Source organism: Ornithorhynchus anatinus, chromosome 12, assembly GCF_004115215.2.
Source record: "Ornithorhynchus anatinus isolate Pmale09 chromosome 12, mOrnAna1.pri.v4, whole genome shotgun sequence".
Lineage (NCBI taxonomy): Eukaryota > Metazoa > Chordata > Mammalia > Monotremata > Ornithorhynchidae > Ornithorhynchus > Ornithorhynchus anatinus.
Genome location: NC_041739.1, coordinates 16,616,046 through 16,640,256, shown reverse-complemented (window position 1 = coordinate 16,640,256; position 24,211 = coordinate 16,616,046). Strand labels below are relative to the sequence as shown.

At 46.0% G+C, this 24,211-nt stretch overlaps 1 protein-coding gene across 6 annotated transcripts in view; it reads left to right on the top strand.

Moving 5' to 3' along the window:
• FNIP2 (folliculin interacting protein 2) overlaps positions 1 to 24,211 on the top strand; it is a 113,610-nt gene that overhangs the window by 61,537 nt on the left and 27,862 nt on the right. For 3 of the 6 annotated variants that reach the window (XM_007673049.3, XM_029076563.2, XM_029076561.2), the window contains exons 6-15: positions 1,874 to 1,974; positions 2,166 to 2,255; positions 3,903 to 3,974; positions 7,517 to 7,640; positions 11,057 to 11,258; positions 12,070 to 12,158; positions 16,830 to 16,976; positions 18,332 to 18,501; positions 20,230 to 21,565; positions 22,381 to 22,537. In XM_007673049.3, the coding sequence (XP_007671239.2) occupies positions 1,874 to 1,974; positions 2,166 to 2,255; positions 3,903 to 3,974; positions 7,517 to 7,640; positions 11,057 to 11,258; positions 12,070 to 12,158; positions 16,830 to 16,976; positions 18,332 to 18,501; positions 20,230 to 21,565; positions 22,381 to 22,537 (2,488 nt within the window). Of the gene's footprint in view, positions 1 to 1,873; positions 1,975 to 2,165; positions 2,256 to 3,902; positions 3,975 to 7,516; positions 7,641 to 11,056; positions 11,259 to 12,069; positions 12,159 to 16,829; positions 16,977 to 18,331; positions 18,502 to 20,229; positions 21,566 to 22,380; positions 22,538 to 22,798; positions 23,134 to 24,211 lie in introns of those variants that run through there. The other 3 variants (XM_007673050.3, XM_029076562.2, XM_007673051.3) reach the window with 2 other exon arrangements.

The following is a 24,211-nucleotide window of genomic DNA, read 5'->3' as shown; positions in this document are numbered from 1 at the left end:
AAATAGCATGGCTCTTGCAACCGAGGTTTTAAATGCCTTCCATGGGCCCCCTGCCCCCTCCACACCCCCATGCAGTGGCGTGTCTTATGTGGAAGGCAGACATTTTAAGGGAATTGCTTCCCCTACAGCTCCTTTAAACCCATTGGCCCAGCACCTGTTCTTTGTTGAGTGGATCTTGACTTTCAGCCTTGTCTCCACAGCACATTTACAATCCTCAAATTGTTACATTTCAAGCGAGGAGGCCGAACAGAGAGATTCCTATAATTGCAAAAGTTGGGAACCTATGCAAACAACTACCTACTCAAAAATAGAAAAGCAGCACGGCTTAGTGGATAGAATACGGGCCTGGGAGTCAGAAGGTCATGGGTTCTAACCTCGGCTCCGGCACTTCTCTGCTTTGTGACGATGGGCAAGTCACTTTGCTTCTCTGTGCCTCAGTTACCTCCTCTGTAAAATGGGGGTTGAGACTGTGGGGACAGCGATTGTGTTCAACCCGATTTGCTTGTATCCACCCCAGTGCTTAGAACAGTGTCTGGCACATAGTACGCATGTAACAAATACCATTATTATTATTATTACTATTATTAAATACACAGACATGCCAAGTTGTAGGGAAAGGTACCAGCTGGAGCTTGGTTACTTGACTGTTGGAGCTACTCAACCCACTGGGATCAGTTCTGGAAGTTGGGACTTGAATAAAGATTTTGATGGAGAGAAAATAATAATAATAATGTTGGTATTTGCTAAGTGCTCACTGTTTTAAGTGCTAGGGTAGATACCGGGTAATCAGGTTGTCCCACATGGGGCTCACAGTCTTCATCCCCATTTTACAGATGAGGTAACTGAGGCACAGAGAAGTTATGTGACTTGCCCAAGGTCACACAGCTGACAAATGACAAAGCTGGGATCTCCACAAAGGAAGGAATAGCATGTGGTATTTGTTAAGCGCTTACTATGTAACAAACACTATGCTCAGCCCTAGAGTAGGTACAGGATAATCAGTTCCAATCCAGTCTCTGCGCCACATGGAGCTCACAGTCTAAGGAAGAGAGATGAGGTGTCTAATCCCCATGGGATGGATGAGGGAATTGAGTCACAGAAAAGTTGTGTATGACTCCATAAGAGGTGGGAAAAGGCAAAGCGTGGGCTAGCCTGGCTAGCAGGTTTGGTCCCTGAAACAGAAAGGGTGTAGAGTGACATGAAAGAAGTTTGGTCAGAGTGGCTCAGTTGACGAAGTAACAGAATGGCCACGAGCCCCAGTTGGAATTAGATGTGAGGCCAGGGAAGCCCCTGTATGGTCTGAGAAGTGGAGCACCCTACAATCTTCTGTCTCATCTCAACTTCAAAGCCTTAACAAGGCTTGGAGCACGGCTCTCTGGAATGCATTTTTGAAATTCATTTTGAACTACAGTAATTCTAGCCCTGGCTCAATGGGAGTCATGTGATGGAGAGAGCCTACTCTCCATAACCAGCAAACATTCACATGGCTGGATTTTGCTCCCCGTACATTTTTTGAAGGGGTGGATCCCGCTAAGAATGCTTTTTGGATTCTTTACTTTTCAGCCTCTGTACGGGGCTCCCTCCTGTGCATTCCTTAATTTTCCTGAAAATAATCCTCTCAAAACTACGGTTTCATTTCCTTTGGACAGCTATGAAATTTGGGTCATTTATTGGAAAAGGAGTTTCTTCAATTTGTGGGCACCCATTTTTTGCCATTGTGAAGTTAATGTGTGTGCGTGTGTATTTTGTGTATGTGCACATAAGGGTGAAATTATGCCCAGTGAAGGATGTGGGTTCTAGTGTTCCCTTCTTTGCCAATATAATCTCCTGAGATTTTCTCTTCTCATTCTCTCCCTCCTCTCTTTCATTTTAGCTTGCAAGATAGCTTTGAATACATCAACCACGACCCCAATTTGGGGAAGATGAGCTCGAATCTGACCGGTTTGGGTGCCGGTCGAAATGGAAGTAACCTAGGTAACAAGGGGAAAAGGGTGTCTCTCATCACTTACATTTCATTTTATTGGGTGAGGGGTGGGGAGAAGAATTTATTCTTTTCCCCTTTTTGTTTGAGTTCGTTTCCCAGCCTTGTCTTTAATCCGTCTTTATTTTTTGTGTGTATTTTTGTTGTTGTTGTTCTGCGTGTTTGTGTCCGTTGCCGTGTCCAGGTGTGCTCCAGTTGTGCAGCAGCAAACTGCTGCCAGGGGTGACTGAAGGAGGACTTCTCCGACTCACTCGGAGTGCTTCTTTCTTTGCAGGTTTGTGTGGATGTGATCACGGGGTGACCTCCATCGCCCCGCCCCGCCTCCACCCATCCCCCACACTGCAAGGAGCTGTTTCCTATCCCCTCTTGAAACCCAAAGGGTTCTCAATGACCAGTTCCCATGTCAAATGCAGCCAAGAGCATCATCTTTTAAGATTCCCCCTCTTCTTCTCCCTGCTCCCCATGAGCCACTACTGTAGCTAATGCCCTACATAATCGGATTGTGGTCAGAAACGAGCCCTTAACGTTTCTAAGAGGATTATTTTTCCTGATTTCCCCATGTCTCCTTTACTAGGAGTTGCTACCCTTGACTGCTTGCACCTTTCCGTGCTGTTGATCCTGGTTCTTTTGCACACCTTTAGCCTGATAATGTTTTCAGAGCCGGAAACTCCCTTTCCTCCCTCCTTGGAAAAAGGGAACCCCCTTAGGGTCAGGGAGAGCATTATTAATAATAGTATTGATAATTGTGGTGTTTAAGTGCTTACCATATGCCAGGCACATTTAGTGAACTGAGTTTGAGGGGAGAGGAAGCATAGGTGAAACCTCAGTCTTAGCTGGTCTTTGCTAATTATGAGTATGGGAAGCGAATCTCTACAACAGTGCTGCTTCTCAAGTCTTGGCCTGGTTATCAAGTTCGAGGGAATCTTCACCACTCGTATTTACCGACTACGGCTACCGGATTGGGTGTTTGCTTCACACTGTCCTTCCAAGCACTAGGTTTCCCTCCGAGCACTAAGTTTAACGGATACCCAGCTGACGCCAACACCTGACTACCTTGGGGTTGGTATGTTTACACCCTGCCCTTTAATTTGTTACTTAAAGGTAACAGAGAGTATATAAGCCAGGCTCTCAGTATTACGATTTGCCAAGGATTCTAGCATCAAAATCTGTTCTACCTTCTTGCCCATCTGGATATGTAATTAGTGTTGAGTAATGTGTTCCTAGAAGGCTTTAATTCTCAGTGGGGCACTCCAGAAAAGTCATGATGGCAACTGAGTCCAGCCAAGTAACCAACCCTACAATAATACTCCTCCCCCATGAAGAGTTTGAAGGGGAAATATTTGGAGAGGAACAGAAGCCCATTTCCTACCTTCCAAGGAGTGGGTTATATAAATGGAGAAACTTTTTTTTGTTTTGTTTTAAATTGATGAAGTGCTTTTATTTTGAGTGTCCTCTTTGGCCCAATTTGTGTGCAGGCACTATTGAATTACTTGAAGTGGTTACAAAGCACTTTGCCTTTCCAAAATCGTAATTTAAGTAGATTAATGATAATAGCTGAAATGAGAGGAATGTGTTGGGATCTGTGTTTGCTGTCGGTCATTGTTTTCCGTTCCTTGAACCCTAAAGGACCAACTGGAATTGTCTTTAATTCAATCAGAGGGTAGCTACGGGTTATGGGTCAGGGCTTCGTTCTCAAGTTTGTTTATGCTGTCTCCATCCCCCATTTTCTTCTAAATACCATGTTTATTTTCTCTGGACTCCTCTGTAAACTTCCTGCTGATAATCTGTGGCATAAGTGCCTTTGGATGAAGCTTAAAAACGCACCATGGGTTTAGAAACGGTGTTGCCGGGGGAACAGATACCAACTCTGGGCCCACCCTAGGACCCTGATAACCAGGCTTGCCTGTGGTCTCCATTTCAGCGCACAGCACTCCAGTTGACATGCCAAGTAGAGGCCAGAGTGAAGATCGGGACAGTGGCATCGCACGATCAGGTAGGGCCGGGTGCATTTCCTTTCACTGCACGAGATAGAATCGTGGAGCCCTTCGATGTATTCAGGTGATTTAGGATCCATAGGTGTGCTTTCCCCTGATTACTTGGACATTTCAGGTGAATGGGAGCTTCCTTGCCTTGAAAATACTTGGATAATACTTGGTCATGGGGATTTTAAGTTTATGCTTTTCAGTGGGACCGGAGGTGTTAGCTTTTAATGATCTTTCCAGGTGACTTAACGCTGTGAAATGAAACCCATTGGAGATGGTTAGCCAAAATGGGATTTCAGATTGAGATCTAATCCGTGTTCCCGAGCTGGTTTTTATCAGGTCCATTAAGGAGCCACGTTTTAAATTTCTTATCACATCCTACCCTCGAGGTCTCAAGGAAGCAGGGACTCACTCGGGAGAAAGAAAAGAATTGAGGGGATATGCATGGTATTCAAACTGGATTATGCAGGGGGAGCTTGTCGTAAGCAGCGAACGTCTACCAGATCTGTATTGTATTCTCCCAACTGCTTAATTCAGTGCTCTGCGCACAGGAAGTACTCAATAAATACCATTGATTGATTGATTGACTTGATTGTTTCAAACCCCATCAAACCACCCACATCCAGCAGGTGGTGGTAAAGACCTCTCTGGTTGCCTCTGACTCCATCCTTTCTGGGCACAGCAGCAGTCCAAATCTGCCCCGTGGTTTTATAACGCCTCTTCTCAAAATGCTGTGGCCCACTCAGGTGGCTATCAAATTTCTCATTCTGAGGAGAAGCTGAAGATGAAGATGTGTTGCAGGTCACCGCCCACCCTGATTCAAGCAGCACCTCTTCAAAGCACATTTTGTGTCTACATGACCTAAATTTGAACTTTTCACTTATTCTCTTAGAGGAGATCATTTTTTTGCCACAATTGTCTCTAAAATTCAGCTCATTTTCCCTTTCAAAATTGCTGTGGTTCCAAATTATGTACCTTTACTCTTTTTGGCTAGGAAGCTCAGTGTTCTTTGATGTTCTCGCTTCTCAAATATTTTCAGTTATTCTCTAATTATCAATCAGCCAGTGATATTTATTGTGTTCACCATGTGCAGAGCACTATACTCTGTGCTTTGAAAAGTACAATACAACAGAGTTGGTATTGTCCGTGATTTCCTGCTTGCCTAGGTTAGGGATGATTTAATGTTTTTTTCTTCCTAAGGCAACACCTCTGTTGCTGTGCTCTTTTTGGTTCTCTCTTCCAAACGTCTCCTGACTCTTCAAGTGTTTCTGATTAAATGTTCAAAACAGAACTCCCATTTTCCAAATATGATGCATTTCTCTCCATTTCTAATAGTTGATACAAAGTTTGTTCTTATTATTGAGTCTCTCTAATTGTTGTAGATGCTTCAAAATCTTAGAGGTAAGCCTGTAAATAATGTAGAAGTAGATATAGAAGTGCAACAGGCAGTTGTGGGTACACAAGTGTGAGTTTTACTCAGAGTTGCCGACACTGGAGAGAGAAAGAAAGGGTGAGTAGAACAGAAATTAGTCAGGGAAAGATTCCCAGAAGGGGTGGGCTTTCAGAAGGACTTGATGTCACCTTAACCCCCATTTGGGTGTCACCCAAAAAGATCCGTACACTGACCTGGGTAGGCAGATTCGGGATATGGCCGGGAAAGAGGAGCACAAAGTTCAGACCAGTCACTCATTTAAACAATCACGATTTATTATCATGAGGAAATACAGGATAAATGACATCTGCTAACAAGCATGCTAAGGCCCTCATAACCTCTATCATAACCTCTATCATAATCTATTCACGAACACCACGCTCTTCAAGTCACTACCCGACTTGGGAGTCCACACACGTCTCTAGGAGACCATAACTACACATCTGTTCACGAACAACACGCTCTACAAAACACACTGTCCGACTTGGGAGTCACACCATGTCCAGACCATAACAACCCCAGAACTGATCTGGGTATCACCCCGCCCCCCCCCCCCCCCACTGGCTATTCAGAAATCACTCCGGGTCGGTCCGTGTACCATCTTACGGACTGCAACACGACAACCCCTCCCCTGTGAGTGGGAGATGTTATATCTGGGAGTAAATGATGCAGCCGTCATTTGGTCACTGTTCTCCAATTCTATTCCATCATGGCCAGGTGGCAGCAGGTGTTGGTTCTGCCAAAGTACCATGAGCATGGCGTGGGCAAACATTCCAGCATTTCCCTGACTCTCCCATACATCGAGCTTCTTCCGCCTTTTCCCTGACTTGGGCTGAAATAGCGGTATAGCGGTACAGTCACTTAGGTCTCATAGGACCTGGGGTTTGATCATCTTCGGGTCTCAAGGTAGTGCTTTCTCCTGGTGGGAAACAGAGGCCTAGATTGGAGGAATTTACAGCAGGTATTGAGGGGGGAAGGGGGTGCACCAGCAGTTGAGAGGCAGTGTGGAGCCATTAGTTATGGGGTTTATTAAGCCTTTGCTCTGTGGGCCAGCAAAGATTTTCCCCCCTCCAACACCTCCTCCTTCCCCAACATGCACACACACATGCACACCACCTCCATGTCTACAAGCATTGTGGGGGCCCTTCCTCCCCTTCCTACTCCTTCTCCTGCCCCTTTCCTCTTCTACCCACCCCTCCCCACCCACCTCTGGTCCTGTCCACATACCCACCCTTCCTGCCCTGATTGCAGGAAGGAGTGGACGGGGGAGGTATTCACTCCTCCAGTCTAAAATACAGTTAACTCATTTTTTAGCTTCTGCACTTAAGGTTGTGGGCCTCTGAGGAATCAATTCCTTTCTTAATTCCTTTAGCCTCTATATGTTTCCTGCGTGAATTCTGCAAGGGCAGTTCCACAAGATCTTTGCAGATGTCCAAGACCTTTATTTAGGAATCAACACTTAAAGGAATTTGATGCTGAAAGGACACTTGAAGGAAAAGAAATATCTCTTTGACCTACCTCTCAATTAGTTATCAGACAAATTCAGTGTGGGTGTGTAGAACAGTTTCACAAGGGTTTCTGGGTACCAAATTAGGTTCCATCGGTTAAGGATAGGAAGGATTGAGACTGAAGTCGGTGCCTATTTAGAAGAGAGAAAGACTACCTGTCCCCAGAGGCTCCGGTGGAGTGCTCTGTTTCCTGTTTTTTTGTAAGTATGTGGGATTGATACCATGGTGGGAAATGCTGAGCACCTGATGGAGTTTCAGATGAAGTGCTTTAATGTTTATGGATGCTTATATTCATTATTGTTCTTGCCCTTCAGTTTTTCCTTTTAAAAAGTAAAAAAAAAAAGTCTCACCCCCTTCCCCTGCAAATTTAAATGATGTGAGATTAAAAAACCAGTTGTGACAGCTGTATTAAATCTGTTGTCTATAGTGCTGGAAGCAAATGTTACCAAGGCCTCTGATCTTCCACTCTTCCTCTTTCTCCCCCTCCCTAACTCTCCTCCCTGCTTCCCACCCGCAAAAATCAAGCAGGAACACATTTTCCTTAAGCTGGTCACTCTGGGACACTCTTGATCTGATGTGCTTCTCAGCACAACTTTCTTTTTGTTTTTAACAGCCTCACTTAGCAGTCTGCTGGTTACTCCATTCCCCTCGCCAACCTCTTCCTCCTCCAGCAGTTACCAGCGCCGCTGGCTCCGGAGCCAAACAACAAGTTTAGAAAATGGCATCGTTCCAAGGTGGTAAGTGGCAAGTTTCCTCTTGCTGGAGAAAGTGGCTGTGTGGATGCTTTGTCTGAAACCGGATGCAGTGGGCTGCCTCTCCTCTGGGCCAGCCTGGCAGGAAGCGTGGCGGGAGCTGAACATGGCTTCAGACCTACTTGGAAAAGTTGAAAGTTAGAGCCTCACTGGAAATAGAAATAGAAAAGAAACAGTTAGCCGGGAGTGGAGGGAATCTCATGAACTTAGTAACACATAGCTAGCTAGCATGTGGTGGCTAGACAGCGAATACAAAAGGCACTATGTTAGCTTGGAATGAGCAAATTCCATGCCTGGAACTTGGCATTTTTTCAGAAAGACTGAGCTTATGAGTTGGAGAGATCATATAAATTAAGTGACTTGGTATGTGATCCCTGTGACTCCTGAAAGTAAAAGAGCCCAGGAGGCTAAGATTTCACTCTGCTGCCGGAAGATTTGATTTTGAGAAAGTCCAACAGGGAGGGAAAGATTTCATATGGTTGTCTGTCCTGGGACTGGTTTTCTCTGCCCACTTTCTTCCCCAGGAATGTACAGTAAGGCCAGGTTGTCAGCTTTCATTTCCACTCTGCTTTGGCTTTTTTAGGCCTGGCATGATGCAGTTTTAGTATGTGAATTGAGGTGCTTTTGATTGGCTTTAGTTCACATATGGCTATGTGTCACTGGCTAAGTTCTGCTGTCCGCTTAAACCCGCTATCACACTGGTTCTGCCCCATATAGTAAACACATTGAAAACAGTACTAACTCCTAGGAGGGAAATCCCAAGAGAGTCACTGCAAAGACTGCCCCCGAACCACTGATGTGTGCCATTGAAAAAATGCATTTCCAGAGATTCTTCCATCATATGTCCATAAATGAAAGTAAGGGGCATGAAACTCTGTGTGCCTTTTAAAATGCTGACAGGCCACAGCTGTCACTGACTGTGTCCACACTGTGTCAGCGTTGATACAGCTGCTGGTGAAGTGTGAATGGCCTGAAGACTTATGTCCCATTGGCTTTTTAAATCTGTAGCAATGATGAGGGCCACACAACAACCAAGAGAAATTAAAACTCTTCTGGAATATCGTTGGGTAGCCCTCTTCCCCCTCAGACCGAATCTGTGCTTCACAGTGTGACTGAATTGCGAGTGGATTTGTAGTTAGGATGAGCTGTAACACACTCTTTTCATTTGCGGCTGCAGTGTGTCCTTAGCAGAAGAGGCATCCATTGGAGAAGCAGCGTCGCTCAGTGGAAAGAGCACGGGCTTTGGAGTCAGGGCTCATGAGTTCGAATCCCAGCTCTGCCACTTGTCGGCTGTGTGACTGTGGGCAAGTCACTTAACTTCTCTGTGCCTCAGTTCCCTCATCTGTAAAATGGGGATTAAGACTGTGAGCCCCACGTGGGACAACCTGATTCCCCTATGTCTACCCCAGCGCTTAGAACAGTGCTCGGCACATAGTAAGCGCTTAACAAATACCAACATTGTTATTATTATTATTATCCACAGCACACATTGTTGTTCCTAGGATGGTGAACCTTTCAGAACTTCATTCAGTCCAAAAAGCTCATATTGGTTCTGCCTACTTGTTTCCAGTACACAGTCGAGTGCATTTTGAATGACGACATTCAGCTTTTGCCCTCAAAAGGAGCAGTAGGAAAACATGGACTGAAACAGCAGCACCTTATGACATGTATAAGAACCATTTGTGCCAGACACAGATGATTTATATGATCCACCCGAACTGTTATGGTCCAAAAGCAAAATGCAAGAATTTGGAGGCAGCACCCGCTTTTTGAAATAGTGGCATGTGAATGTTGGCCTGGAACAATTTCATCATTCTAATTAGAAGGTTGTGGAAAATCTCAAGAATTGATTGAATCATACTTACTGATCACTTAGTTATGTGCAGAGCACTGAATACTAAGAGCTTGGGAGTGGACAGTATAATCGAGTTGGTAGACATGTTCCCTGAGTACAGTGAGTATATAGTCTAGAAGGGGAAGAAGACCTCTTGAGTTTTTTGCCAGAAAAGAGAAAGTTTTACCCCTCCTCTTTTTACTAATTCAACCATTGGAAAAAGAAATAGATACTTGCATTTTTTTAAAATGCTGAGGGTACAAAGTCAATGTATTGTGGAGATTGGATTACCAGAGTAGGAGTTGTGAGGCTAAAACTCAAGTCCCAATTCCACCCTCCCTGAATGATCACCATCAAACCATTTCACTTCACCATGCCTCAGTTTCTCCACTACTGAAGTGGGGTAAAGGTAGCTGTCCTTATAAAAACTCCCAGGGGTGTTGAAGATGAATAAAATAATGACAAAACTGAACACTGTTTGGAAGAAAGATGCTAGAAAAATTCAACTTTGCTCCTTATTTCTATACTGACAACTGAGGCGAAAAGGTTTCGAAGCAGGAGAGTAAGAAGCAGCTTGGTCTAGTGGAAAGAGCTGAGGTTTGAGAGTCAGAGAACCTGGTTCTAATTCTGGTTCTGCCGCTTGCCTGCTGTGTAACCCTGGGCAAGTCACTTAACTTCTCTTTTTTTCAGTTTCATCATATATAAAATGGGGATTTAATACCTGTTCTCTCTCTTTAGACTCTGAGCCACATGTAGGACAGGACTGTGCCGACCTATCTTGCATCTTCCCCCATGTCTAGTACAGTGTTTGGCATATTGGTAGATGCTAATCAAATACCATCATTATTATTATGTAAATCCTTGACTTTCCAAAGGCTGTAATATTTAACTCTGTGTCATTGTTTCATAACCATTTTAAGTATATTGAAAACTCTGAAAAATCAGAAGCTGTTACAGCCAACTTGAATTTGGTTTGCATTTTGACAACTTGGATTTGAGCCTTCCACCCATCCTTGAAGTGTGGAGATGGTAATTCCTAGTTTTGGGATTCATAGTGAATTAATAGAGTAGTTCAACGATGATACTTGAATCTAGCACACAGAGCTGTAACTCCATCTAGTGGTTTTAATGACATCTGAAAATAAATATTCAAAATTTAGGTTCTTGTGATGGACAAAATTCCAGGAATGTTTATCTCCCCCTTTTATATACTTACCTTCCAGCCAGACCCAAAAAAAAAGAAAATTCCAGACACTCAAGTGAACGTTTTGCATTAATCCTTAAGTAACACTATACGGTGTGCTGATATCGGGTGAAGCTTCTACTGCCAAAGATCTTGTGTTCCCACCCTAAAAACCATACAAGCATTTTTGTTCCTTCACACAACCCAACGAACTCAGGTTATTTCCATTTTTGAGATGAGAAAACTGAGGAATGGATCAATTTCCAGCTAATCTCCTGATCCCTGCTGTTTAATTGGTCCTGAAGAGTCATTCCTTGAAATGAGTATTTTACCTGAAGCACAGAGGGGAATACTGGAAATTTACTACTCCCCCTTTTCACCCAGGTCAACGGAGGAGACATTTAGCTTGGCTGACGAAAGCTGCACTTCCAACCCAGCCATGATTCGAAGAAAGAAGATCGCAATCAGCATTCTCTTCTCCCTATCGGATAGAGAGGAAGCACAGAGAAATTTTCAGGATTTCTTCTTCTCTCACTTCCCTCTGTTTGAATCCCACATGAACAGGCTGAAGAGTGCAATTGAAAAGGTAAATCGAGTGGGCCAGTTCTGGGGAGAAAGAGGTGTGAGACGTGCAGCCAGTGGGAGTGGGGAATATGAAACAATCAATCAACAAAACTGTTCATGTGCAGAGCATTGTAGAACACTCCTCAAAACACATTCACATTCTTCCTGCGAAGGAAGAAAGGGATCCAGTCCAGTGTCCCTATGCTTTCAATGTGATGGAGGAGGCTGGACAAAACAGCTACATTCAAACAAAGGTAAAGAGAAGGGACGTGTAACTCATCACACAAGATCGTTTCTGTCAACTCTTTTGTATTGTACTCACCCAAGCGCTTAGTACAGTGCCCTACACACAGTAAACATTTAATAAATACCATTGATTGACAGACAAGCATGAATAACAGCCCTGCTCAAAATATAAGTGGTCTGTTATGGGGGAGACAGGAAAAGTTGTTAGTGAATGATTAATTGATGGAGTTAGCTGGGTCTAGTCTAAAAATGCTTCTGAGAGGAGGGGAGTCTTTAGCAGAGGTTTCGAAGGGAGGAAGGGATGGATTTTGGCAGCAGCTTGGAGATGGTAGATTGGGCTCTCAAACCTTGAGTAATTATGTTGCCTCTCAGTCTAGGAGAGGGAAAACATGGTGGGTGTGGTAAGTTAGAGATCAGATATTGGTTCCTGTAGGAAAAGAGATAGCAATCTTTGGTTATTCCAAGGCTCTTATTGTTGTGTTTAGGATTGATCAAAAGATTTTGCCTTGTGAATAGAGCCAAACACATAGGTTGCAAAGGAATGTGTTCCCCAGGAAGTCATTTTGTTTGTTTTCTTTTCCACTAAGGCCATGATCTCGTGCCGAAAGATCGCGGAGTCAAGTCAGAGAGTGCAGATCTATGTCAGCCGTCTCATGGAGGCTCTGGGAGAGTTCAGGTGAGTGGTCGAGTTTGGTGTTTGCTTGGCCTCATAGGCTCCGAGTGAAAGATCACAACGATTTCTCTGCTGGGGTCACTTGTAAGCATTGCGTCTGGGCTTTAGGTAATGGTGACTAAGTGCATAATGAGACCAGAGCTACCATGCTCCACCCTCCTCAGAATAAACACATATCCCAGAATTTTGGCAGAATACCCTACACAGTTTAAGAAAACTATAAAGGAATCATCGTGACCAGTCTGGTTGACGTACTTTGCCCCAGCACCAATCTGCTCTTGCTCATTTTGAATACTTGGAATTTTACCTCCAGGTTGGAGAAAACTCCATTTAGGTTCCATGGCATTTTGATATCTCCAGAGTGGATGTCTCATAATGCTAGAAGGCTTTAACCTTCCACTCTCCTTTTGCCTCGTCCTCCTTTAGCACCTCCCAGTGGGGTGAGAGTGAAGGGAAAGTTGCTCAGTAGAAGGCATTGACTGTCATGGTTTTTAGCAAAAATAGTACGGTCATCCTGTTTCTTGAGTCAAAATGGGTGCCTGGGATTGACAAAGCATGAAGCAGTCTACCATGGGGCAGGAAGCAGCTCCCATTAGCAACCCTTGCCAATTTTGCAGGTATGGAGGTGGCAAACTTTTATTTAAAATGGGAAACAAGCAGTAGCCCAAAATGAGTTGAAATTTCCTGAAGTCCAGCATGTTCAATTTTAGGGCCGAATTGTATGGTCCTAAACAGAAGATGTATGTGTACTCTTCTCTTTTCCACCTTGGCTAGTTAATGGTATTATGAATACATGCCAGAGCACTATGCTAAGCCCTGGGGCAGATGCAAGATGCTAGACCAAGAGTTCATTGCCATTCTTTTTCCTTTGGGCCTGTGCACAGCTGAGATGGGCAGTAGCTTGGATTGGATGGAGGTGTGGGGAGCCCTGTGCCCCAGCTGACCAGTGGAAGGAATTATCAGGAGGAGGGACCCAACCAAAGAATTAAATACAACATGAGCTCTAAACTCTAAAGGGAAGCATTCGAAAGGGACTTAGTGGATAGAGCAGGGGCTGGGAGTCAGAGGACCCCGGGTTCTAATCCTGGCTCTATCACTTACCTGCTGTTCGACCTTGGGCAAGTCATTTAACTTCCCTGCTCTTCAGTTCCCTCATCTGCAAAATGGGGATTCAATAATCGTTCTCCCTCCTACTTACACTGTGAGCCCCATGTGAGAATGATAATCCTGTGTCTATCCCCATGCTTAATATAGTGCTTGGCATATAGTAAGTGCTTAACCAAATACCACAATTATAAGGTAATTGTGAGAAGATATGATGATCCTGTGATCTTGTCCGAAATGTTACTTTGGGGACTACAACTGATGGATGCTCATTGAAGGGAGACCAGTAGCTGTAAATGCCATAAGCAAGGATTGTAGGAATTCCAGAAGCCTGGGGATATCTAAGCACATAGAACCAGAGCCCTGGGATAGGGCTGCCTCAGGGTCCTGGGTTTTTCACCTTTGCACTTTATCTTAGAGCCGCTGCTACAGGAGTGAAAGGGCAAATCAGTAGGTTAACTACCTTTCTTACTGCTTCAGGTAGACTCTGGTGGAGAGGAAGTGCAAAGCAATAAAATGAAGGACTCCCTGAAAGTATTAAAGTAACTAGGATTTTTCACAGTTCTATTTGGTAAAATGAATAGGAATTTAATCCTCTGAAAGAGGGGTAAAGAGTTGAAACAGTGTTCTCACAATTATCGCAGGAGCTATCTGAACAAATATAAGATTCTTGGGCATTTAGAAGAAGAGTAAAATTGCGTGGTTCACAGACTGCTCAGGGCAACGTGACTAACTGCAACTGTGGCCTAGCACTGGCTCATAAGAAGAGATCAGGGTGCGGAAGCAGCATCGTGACCCGAGTTTGGGTTTTCTTGCATTCATCTAGCACAGATGTTTGAAAATGCTGACTGAGAATTTTGGAAGACTTATTCATTTTTCAGTAGATGGGCTAGTGCCAAACTCCTTTTCCTAAAGGCTTCAGAGGCACCAGCATTTGGGCTGTGGGAACAATACCCTTAACAGAAATGATAATGACAGGCAGCCATGGCTAGCCTCCTGTGCCCCATGGACTAGATGGAGGCTGTCTGGAGGTGGCGACTTCACTTCCGGCTGGCAGCCCATCTCCCCGACCCTCCGGCCTCCACCGCTCCCTGACCTGACTTTACCCCACCAGGTTTTGGAGTCAAGTCGGAGGCTTATCTCACCAACACTAGGCTCTGCGGACTTTTTCCATCCTCTCATGCCCAAAGCAGGACTCCCATTCGTGAGCTATGCCCCTTGGGATCCATGCCCCTCTATGGCCTAGCCCAGTTCCCCTACTGTCTCGCATCGTGTGGGTAGAGATTTCATCTACCCACTCTATTGTACTGTCCCAAGTGCTTTGACCAGTGCTCTGCACAACTTAAATGCTCAATAGATACCATTGATTGATTGACAGATTAACATTCCTCTAGGGAGTGTTGACCAGTAGGCAGAAAAGGAACTAATACATCCATGTCTCTCCATTCCTCAAGATCAAGATCCTCCAGTTTTTAACCATCCACCATCGTCTCAAACAGAGACCCCTTACCATGCACTTTAGCACTCTGTCTGCTCTCCCCCTCCATCATTACCTTGCTGATTTCTTACAACCCAGCCCACCTGCTTCGCTCCTCTAAAGCCACCCTACTAACTGATTAAGACTTTGAGACCCATGTGGGACAGGGACTGTGTCCAACCAGATTAGCTTATATCTATCCCAGCGTTTAGAACAGTGCTTGACTCATGGTAAGCATTTAACAAATAGCATCATTATTATTATTGTATTTTGATCTTACCACCGATCCCTTGCCCCACCTTCTCTCTCTGGCCTGAAACTCCCTTCCCCTTCATATGACAGACCACCACTCTCCCCACCTTCAAAGCCTTAGTCAAATCATAAGAGGCCTTCCCCAACTAAGCCATCATCTCCCCTATTCCCTGTCTGTTTTTTTAATACCTGTCTCCCCTCTAATAATAATAATAATGTTGGTATTTATTAAGTGCTTATTCTGTGCAGAGCACTGTTCTAAGCGCTGGGATAGATACAGAGTAATCAGGTTGTCCCACGTGAGGCTCACAGTCTTAATCCTCATTTTAAAGATGAGGGAACTGAGGCACAGAGAGGTTAAGTGGCTTGTCCACAGTCACACAGCTGACAAGTGTCAGAGCCAGCATCCGAACCCATGACCTCTGACTCCCAAGCCCGTGCTCTTTCCACTGAGCCATGCTGCTTCTCTAGACTTTAAGCTCTTTATGGGCAGGGAACATGTTTACCAACTCTGTTGTATTATCCTCTCTCAAGCACCTAGTTCCGTGCTCTGGACAAAGTAGTCAATATATGCTATTGAATGACTGCCTGGGACAGAAATATTCTTTGATCCTGGTCACCTGGTTATTCGGTTGCTGTTGCAAACTGAGGTCACATACCCAAGGAAAAGAATAAACGACTTGGAGGAATTTGCTTTCATAAGCATGATTAAAATGTTAGGGATTTGCTACATTCTGGGTTAGCTGGCCAAGATGGTCCCCTCAAAATATTTATTAACTTTTCTTAGTTTCCCTTCGGTGATAGAGTTTAGTAAATGGTTCTGGTGGTGGAAAAGCACATATGTTTTAGGTATCAGGGATCAGAAAGAGTATTAGAAACCCATCATTTCGGACTCACCTGCCAGCATACCCCAAAAGATGAGGACGTGTCTGTTGCAGTAGTTACTTATTTAGACTACTTGTGTTGTAAAGATAAGTTTTATGTTTACCTTCCTACTAGAATGTAAGCTCCTTGTGAGCAGGAAATATTTAACTTGTTTATTGTAGACTTCCCAAATGTCTAGTACAGTACACTGCATCAACTGGGAACTTAATGCTTCTATTACTAAAAAAAAAAAAAAAATTGTGGTATTTGTTAAACACCTAATATGTGCAAAGTACTGTACTAAGCGCTAGGGTGGGTACAAGCAAATCAGGTTGGACTCAGTCCATGTCCTACAATAGGGCTCAGAATCTCAATCCCCATTTTACAGATGGGGGACCTACGACACAGATAAGTGAAGTGACTTGCCCAAGGTCACACAGCAGACAAGTGGTGGAGGTGGGATTAGAACCCAGATCCTTCTGATTCCCAGGCCTGTGCTCTATCCACTAGGTCATGCTGCATCTCATTACTACCATTACTCTCTGAGGAAAATCATCCCACTCTATTCAGCCTGTGAATAATTACCCGCTTGCAAGCAGAGCGAAGAATCCTCTTTGCACTCAGAAGTGTTCTTTCTTGCATGGATAAGCCTCAGTATATCCTGGCAGACTTGTTCCTTTTAATAGGACTGCATTGGCTTGTAATGCTCTCTGAGAAACCAAACTGGGAACTAAAGTGAGGCCTTAGAGTCCCTTGAAAAAACCTGTGTGCCTTCCTAAATGCTGAAATGACCACTCAGGAACCCTTTGAGGATAATGACATTTATAAGAAAACAATCAGTGGGGTCAGAAGGGAGGGCACTGAAAAGCTAGGACATGCCCGTGATCTCCATCCCCCTCGAATATCATGACTGACTGAAATGCTTATGTCTTCTCTGTGTTTTTGCCCCCGCCTCCCTTCCCCCTTCTCCTTTGTAGAGAGACTATCTGGAACTTGTATTCCGTTCCCAGGATCACCGAACCCGTGTGGCTTACCATGATGTCCAGCACATTGGAAAAAAGCCAGCTCTGCCAGCACTTCCTCAAAGAGTTTACACTTCTAATTGAACAGATCAACAAAAACCAGTAGGCTTCCTTGTTCTCAGCATCTTGAATCCAAACATCTGCCAAAATCATGAGCAGAGCTGGATTAAGACACTAGTGGGCCCCAGACAGTGAGAAAACCTGGGACTCCAAGTTAAGTTTGCAGTGTGGATTCTAGGGCGTCCTCCGTCTCCTTCCCGTCTTTCCTGCACCAGTGTTGTATTCACTCCAAATTTTCTGATCCAGAGGGTGTTCTGATGAGGTCAGGGTGGGCTGCTTTTTGTTTTTTGTTTTTTTATGGCTTTTGATAAGTGCTTACTATGTGCTAGGCACTCTACTAAGCACTGGGATAGATTCATTCAATTGTATTTGAGAGCTTACAGTGTGCAGAGCACTGTACTAAGTGCTTGGGAAAGTACAATACAACAATAGACAATGACATTCCCTGCCCACAGTGAGCTCACAGCCTAGAGAAGCAGCATGGCTCAGTGAAAAGAGCCCGGGCTTGGGAGCCAGAGGTCATGGGTTTGAATCCTGGCTCTACCACCTGTCAGTTGACTGTGGGCAAGTCACTTCACTTCTCTGTGCCTCAGTGACCTCATCTGTAAAATGGGGATGAGGACTGTGAGCCTCACATGGGACAACCTGATTACCCTGTATCTCCCCCAGCGCTTAGAACAGTGCTCTGCACATAGTAAGCGCTTAACAAATACCAACATTATTATTATTACTAGATGGGGGCTTACAAGTTAATCAGTTTAAACACAGTCCTTGTCCCACATGGGACTCTCGGTCTTAATCCCCATTTTACTGTTGAGGTAACTGAGGCATAGAGAAGTGAAGTGACTTGCCCAAGGTCATGAGGCAGACAAGCAGCAGAGCCGGGAGTAGAACCCAGGTCCTTCTGACTTCCAGGCCCATGCCATATCCTCAAGGCCATGCTGATAAGCAGTGCTGGCCCATTGGTGATTGCCCATCGTGCCTGTTGGTTGAGGACACCACGCCATCCTTAATAATAAGAGTAGTAATAATGTGGTAGTTAAGCCCATATTGTTTGCTTAGCACCATGGTAAACAATGGTGCAGATATGGGATAACCAGGTCAGGCACAGTCCCTGTCCTATAGGAGGCTACAATCTAAGGAGGAGATCAGGTATTTAATCCCCATTTTACAGATGGGGAAACTGGGGCCCAGAGGAAGTGAAGTGACTTGTCCAAGGTCACACAGCCGGCCAACAAGGGAATCAGAATTAGAACGCAGGCCTCCTGTGACTCCAGTCCCAGGCTCTTTCCGCTAGGCCGTGCTGCTCTCCCGTTCCTGTTTTAGGGTCCCACCGGGTCACTGATCTGTCAGGTTCCATTAATGATTGCTCGGGTGACTGTTTACCTTCCCTTTAGGTTTTTTGCTGCTCTACTGACAGCGGTGTTGACCTACCATCTGGCCTGGGTGCCGACTGTCATGCCCATTGATCATCCTCCCATCAAAGCTTTCTCTGAGAAGCGCACCTCCCCGTCTGTGAATCTGCTGGCTAAAACTCATCCGTACAACCCTCTCTGGGCCCAGCTGGGTAAGTGGCGGGGCTGGGTATTGAGAGCACACGCAACAAGAACAACCACCCCCCGACCTTTAGACTTGGCAGACTCTCTCACATCACAGTAAAAGCCGCAGCTCTTCCGGTGGGTTTGTCTTCTGGGTGCCCGTTGGTGTAAAGCTTTAGCCTAGTCCTCGTGCTGTGTCCAGATCAAGTCGACAGAAGAACTGTGTGAGTTTCTTGAGGTGATGCCTTATCATACTGCCACAGGCAAAGATAAGCAAAGCTGGTGACTGCATGTGACTTAGTTAAGGGGACTGTGATAAGAATCACTTTGAATGGATGGGTTCTATCAGTCGCTGTCATCAGTAGGAAAAACTAGCCTTTTTTAAAAAAAATGGTATTTGTTAATCGCTGCCAGACACTGTACCAAGTGCTGGGATAGAAGATTCAAGCTAATCAGATTAGACACAGGCTATGTCCCACATGGGGCTCACAATCTTAATCCCCATTTTACAGATGAGGTGACTTGAGGCACAGAGGAGCTAAACGATTTGCCCAAGGCACGTAGCAGACAGTGGCGAGATGGGATTAGAACCAGGTCCTCTGACTCCCAGGCCCAAGCTTTATCCACTAGGACACACTGCTCCTCTTCTCTCGGTGCCATGGCATCCAGCCATCTAGAGTCCTGAAGGTGGAAGGCTTTCCCGTTTCAAGTCTGTGGGAAACTCTGCAAGAGTGTTCTTCAGATTGCATCAAGAGCCCAAAGTACGAGAGAAGCTTAGAAGTGACACAGTCTCTCCTGACAGAATGGAAGCCAAAATGCCTCTTTAGTCCTCTGCTTGCTGTACCTGGGCCAGATCTACAGCAGTGGTCTGAGATGCTTTCCATGAGAATCCGCTCACTTACAATCTTTGAACCTGTACATCGTCGTCGTCATAATAATTATGTGACCTTGGGAAGCCCCTTAACATCTCTGCGCCTCAGTTACCGCAACTGTAAAATGGAAATTAAATCGTCATCCCTCTGACTTAGACCGAATCCCTTGTGGGATGGAGACTACGTCCAACCTAATTATCTTGTTACCTACCCAGGCACCTAGTACAGTGTTTGACACACATCAGCGCTTAAGTGCTTCCTAAAAAATTATGGCATTTATTAAACATTTACTTGGGGCTAGAAACATACAAAGTTGAGAGATCAGACATAGTCCTTGTCTCCCGTGGGACTCAATCTATCTCATCCCCATTTTTCAGATGAAGAAAGGGTGGCTCAGAGATATGAAGTGACTTGTTCCAGATCATCAGTAGGCCAGGAGCAGAGGTGGGATAATAACCCATGTTTCCTACTCCCAGTCTCATGCTCTTCCCAGTAGGCCATGCTGAATGTCTTCACATAATATATCCCAAATGTTGTTTATTTGATGGTAATCCCACTTCATGGACACTTCCAGGTCTATGGAACTGGAGAAAAATGTCTCGGGTGAAATTCTCAAGGAAAGTCAGAGCTGTGATTTTTTTTACTGACTCTCAGTATTTGGGAGAGATGTTGATCTCCTCACCTCTCTCAGCCCCCACCATCTCATCCAGATCCAACCTCTGGTCCAGGCTCCCTAATTATATATCTGTCATTGGGGATCTGTCCCCAACTTCTGATCTGGAAGTTATTGTATTAGCTGCTTGCCAACACCTGTTAATTCTGTGTGTTTTTTTCTCTCTCTCTCTTTGTTTATTTCTCTCGCTCTCTTTCTCTTTCCCTTTACAGGGGACTTGTATGGTGCAATTGGTTCCCCAGTGAGGGTAACTCGAACCGTGATAGTTGGGAAACACAGAGACTTGGTCCAACGGATATTGTATGTTCTGACCTACTTCCTCCGGTGCTCCGAGCTGCAAGAACACCAGCTGACTTGGAGCGGGAAGTTTGGAGATGAAGAGCAGATGCTCAGTGGCAGCCAGATCACAACCACCTTGGAAAAGGGAGAGGTGGAGGAGTCTGAATATGTGGTGGTTACTCTGAGGAACGAACCCGCTCTGGTACCTCCGGTCCTGCCCCAGAAGAGTGGGGAGAAGAGAAATCAACCCCCTGCGGGTTTGGCGGGTGCCTCGGAGCACTCTGGGACAACCGACTCTTTGCACAGAGTTGACCGAGAAAAGAGCAAGCTATCAGAGAGGACCGAGCAGGATTGCAAGGCTACCCGGGTGGTGGACAGAGGAGTGGCATCGGGCAACTCGGGGCGGGAGCCTGGAGCCCATAATGCCACAGCGTGGGTAGCCTCCAGCCTCGGAGGCCCTGCCGAAACTGAGGCTTCAGAGATGGGGCTGCAGTCCAGCCAGCAGCCAGCGAGAGAGGTTCTGCCGGTGACGGGGGGCCCCGAGAAACCTCTCAGCAGATCACCCGCCTACCCTTGCCCTGAGAGGCTCACACGGGGGAGTACTCCTGTAGAAAAGGTCACCTTTCGCATTGGAAGCTCAGTGTCGCCGGAGTCAGACTTTGAAAGCCAGGCCAAGGAGATGGAGGAAAACCTGAAAGCGTTCAGGAAACATCCAGCCCGGACAGACATTCCTTTGATCCCGGCAGGCCTGGCTCCTGATGACGACGCTCGGGAGATGTGGACATCCGGGGTCTCGGTCATCCGGAGGACCGTCTGTTACGCTCCAAGCCTGTCTCGGGAGGGGAGCAGAAGTCTGTCGGAAGGACATTTCGTTGAGGAGAACGGTATCAGTGTCGCCGAGGCTGCTGGGCCGCCCACCCCACCAAGTGAACCCTTCGCACCTTCTCGCAACTCAGTGGCGATGGGAAAGAGGAAACCTCCGGAGAAGACTCAGACCTCGGGCCTGAAGGACCAGTCTTTGGAACCAGTTCCAAGTACACGTGTCCAGCAGGGCTCTGGACTTGAGGGAGCTTCGGATGTCCCCTGTGGGGATGCTAGCAGGAGGACACCATTCAGACCAGAAGGCGACCTCCCCAGGAACGAGAGCTCAGACAGCGCCTTGGGAGACAGCGACGAGGAAAGTGGGGCCTGCCCGTCAGCTCCCCTGAGTTTGAATTCTGACAGCGACCGACATGGAGCATCAACAGAAGTGGAGTTGCCTTTGCCAAGGTGAAATGGCAAGAGAGGCCGGGGGAGGAAGGGCTTTGAAGCATTCTCCAGGGACCTGATACACACTCAGTAGATGCTCGATACGTATTATTACTCCGCCTCCTCCTCCTGCTATATGATTGTCCTCTATATTGAAGAAGTCACCACTGATATTGACGTTCACTTACGTGTGTGTGTGTGTGTGAGAGAGAGAAGACCAATGAGAAATCCATAGTCTGTGTCACAGTGTGCATATACAAAGGGCACATCCTACGACTAAAACTTCAGTGATCTGTCCTCTAAGTAAGGCTTTTTGTACAACCTGATATCTAACGAAATAGGCCCCTCTCTGTAAAGTTTAATATAGTTGACCTAATAGTTGTCCATTATTATTATTATCGTTTTTATTAATAAGCACTTACTATGTGCTACAGTCTAAGGTAGTCAACAAATAGTATTTTTTTCAATCCTTCCTATCCACGGAGTTCTAAGCACTTGGAGAGTATAAAGCAAGAGTTGGTGGACATGTTCTCTGCCCTTCAGGAGCTTATAGTCTAGAAGTAGATACTAGGTATAAAATTAGACACAATCTCTGTCTCGTATGGAACTCAAGGTCTATTTTATCCTCATTCTTCAGATGAGGAAACTGAAGCCCAGAGAGGTTCATCGACTTCTCAAAGGTCTCACAGTAAGGCCAGCGGCAGAGCTGGGACTCGAACCCAGATCTCCTGACTTTTCATTAGGCCACACCGCCTCCTTCCCGTTCTCAGATAGCATTTGGCCTGTCAAGCAGCGAAGCACTCCACCCTCCCTCTGATGCGTTAAATGTCTTTCAGGTCTCAAGTCATCAGCAGCCGGAACGTGAGGAACTTCGGGCGGTCGCTCCTGGGCGGTTACTGCCCAGCGTACATGCCGGATCTGGTGCTGCATGGGACGAGCAGTGACGAGAAGCTGAAGCAGAACCTGGTCGCAGACCTCGTCCACGCGGTGCACGTAAGTCTCTCTAGCCTTGGACCTGACCGTGGCTCCAGCCATTGTGTTCAGAAATAGGGAAGCTGGAGGTGATGGCGCCTCTGGTCTGATTCTGTTTTGGATGCATTCCCGGCAAGTTCTCAAGGAGGCATCAGAGTCGCTATCCTGACGGATCTTGGGCAGTGAGAAGGTGAACGAGATTTGCTGGAGAATTGGCTTAGTGGCAGATGTTAAGCACTTGAGGTTCTGTTTTGAATTTTTTGGTTTTTATGTTATCTGCAGGGTGGCAGAAACTGAGCTGCCGGAAAGCTGGGTGAATCTGATGGGCTGTTTTTCATTGAGCCGCTGTTGAAGCAGACGGGCAAAAATAGGCTTTTTGCATTGGAAACATATTACGTCTGTGTGCAGAAGGGAAAGTCCTCATTGGATTAAGACACTTGGAATTTGGGATTCATCCCATTTGACACAAAGCAATAAAGATTAAGCATGCCTCTCCTCCCTCCTTTCTGGTTAGGACAAGAGACATTCGATTCCATTCTTGACCTCAGGTGGTTCCCGCAGAGGGCACAACTCAGCCCCCGGGGCATCTGTCCCAGATGACATGGAGCCGTGGCACACTATTGGCCCTCTGAGCCCCTGGTTTGGGTGGGGAGGAGAGAGGGAGATCAGAAGCCTGTTTCCCAGCCCCACCCTTCTTGGTGGCTGGATACCACCCAGTGCTGGTATGTGCCTGGAATGAAGATATGCTGCCTCTGCTTCACTCCTTCAGCCCGGGGCGGGGCAGCTAAAGGGGGACAAAACCTGATCTCAAGGCAGGTGTGATGCCCCATTCAGTCTCAAATTAGAATGGGGGAGAGAGAGAGAGACTTGAATCTGTAGCTCCCGTTCCATTTTTAAATATTACCAGAAGGTACGGTGTGTGTGCGCGTGTGTGTGGTTGGGGGTGTCTGGCGTATGCATGTTTGTGAGCATCTGATGTCTTGTGGTTGACTGGCTTAACTAAACAAGTCTCCAAGTGCCACGTTAAAACACCCTCGCAATTTGTGATCCTTTTCTCTGTAAGAAGTCACGAGCCGTCAGTGTTGCCTTGGTAACTGTACAGGATGCACATGCAAATGTCCTCTAACAATGCTTAGTGTTAAGTTGGGGGAAAATTTGGTCCGGGGGTGGTGCAGGGTGGCAGGGGCCTGGCACAAAAGGGTCTCTCCTCCCTCCCCTGGTCACTTTTAAATCCAAAATTTAGGGGGGCTGCCAACCTTTGGTCTTTCACGTGAAATTTTAATTGAGCGAGTCATGGGGAACTCAGACCTCGGGAGCTGCTAAGCCTCCTTTCCAGAGGGAGAACAAGCTTTTAAAAAGGGCCCTCCGTGTTCGGCCTGACCCAACCATCTAGGGGCCAAGGGCATTTGAAATTCAGAATCCAAGCTCAGACCTGTGTGTGGCAATGTGAACAGTCAAGTTGCAGAAAACGATAAGATAAAATTCAAGTCTGCTGATTGACAGATGAGGTTACTCCTAGGATATTGAGGAGGGGACGGTTAAAGTAAACACCTTCAAACCTACTCCAGTCATCTAGAGTACAAGCTCATCCTTTAACAGAGCAGCCACTCTTGGGATTTCCTAATAGTCACTCCTGCCAAAGTTGGGGGGAACAGAGCCACTTCCTAGCCTATATCCCCCAAGCAATGTGAAAAT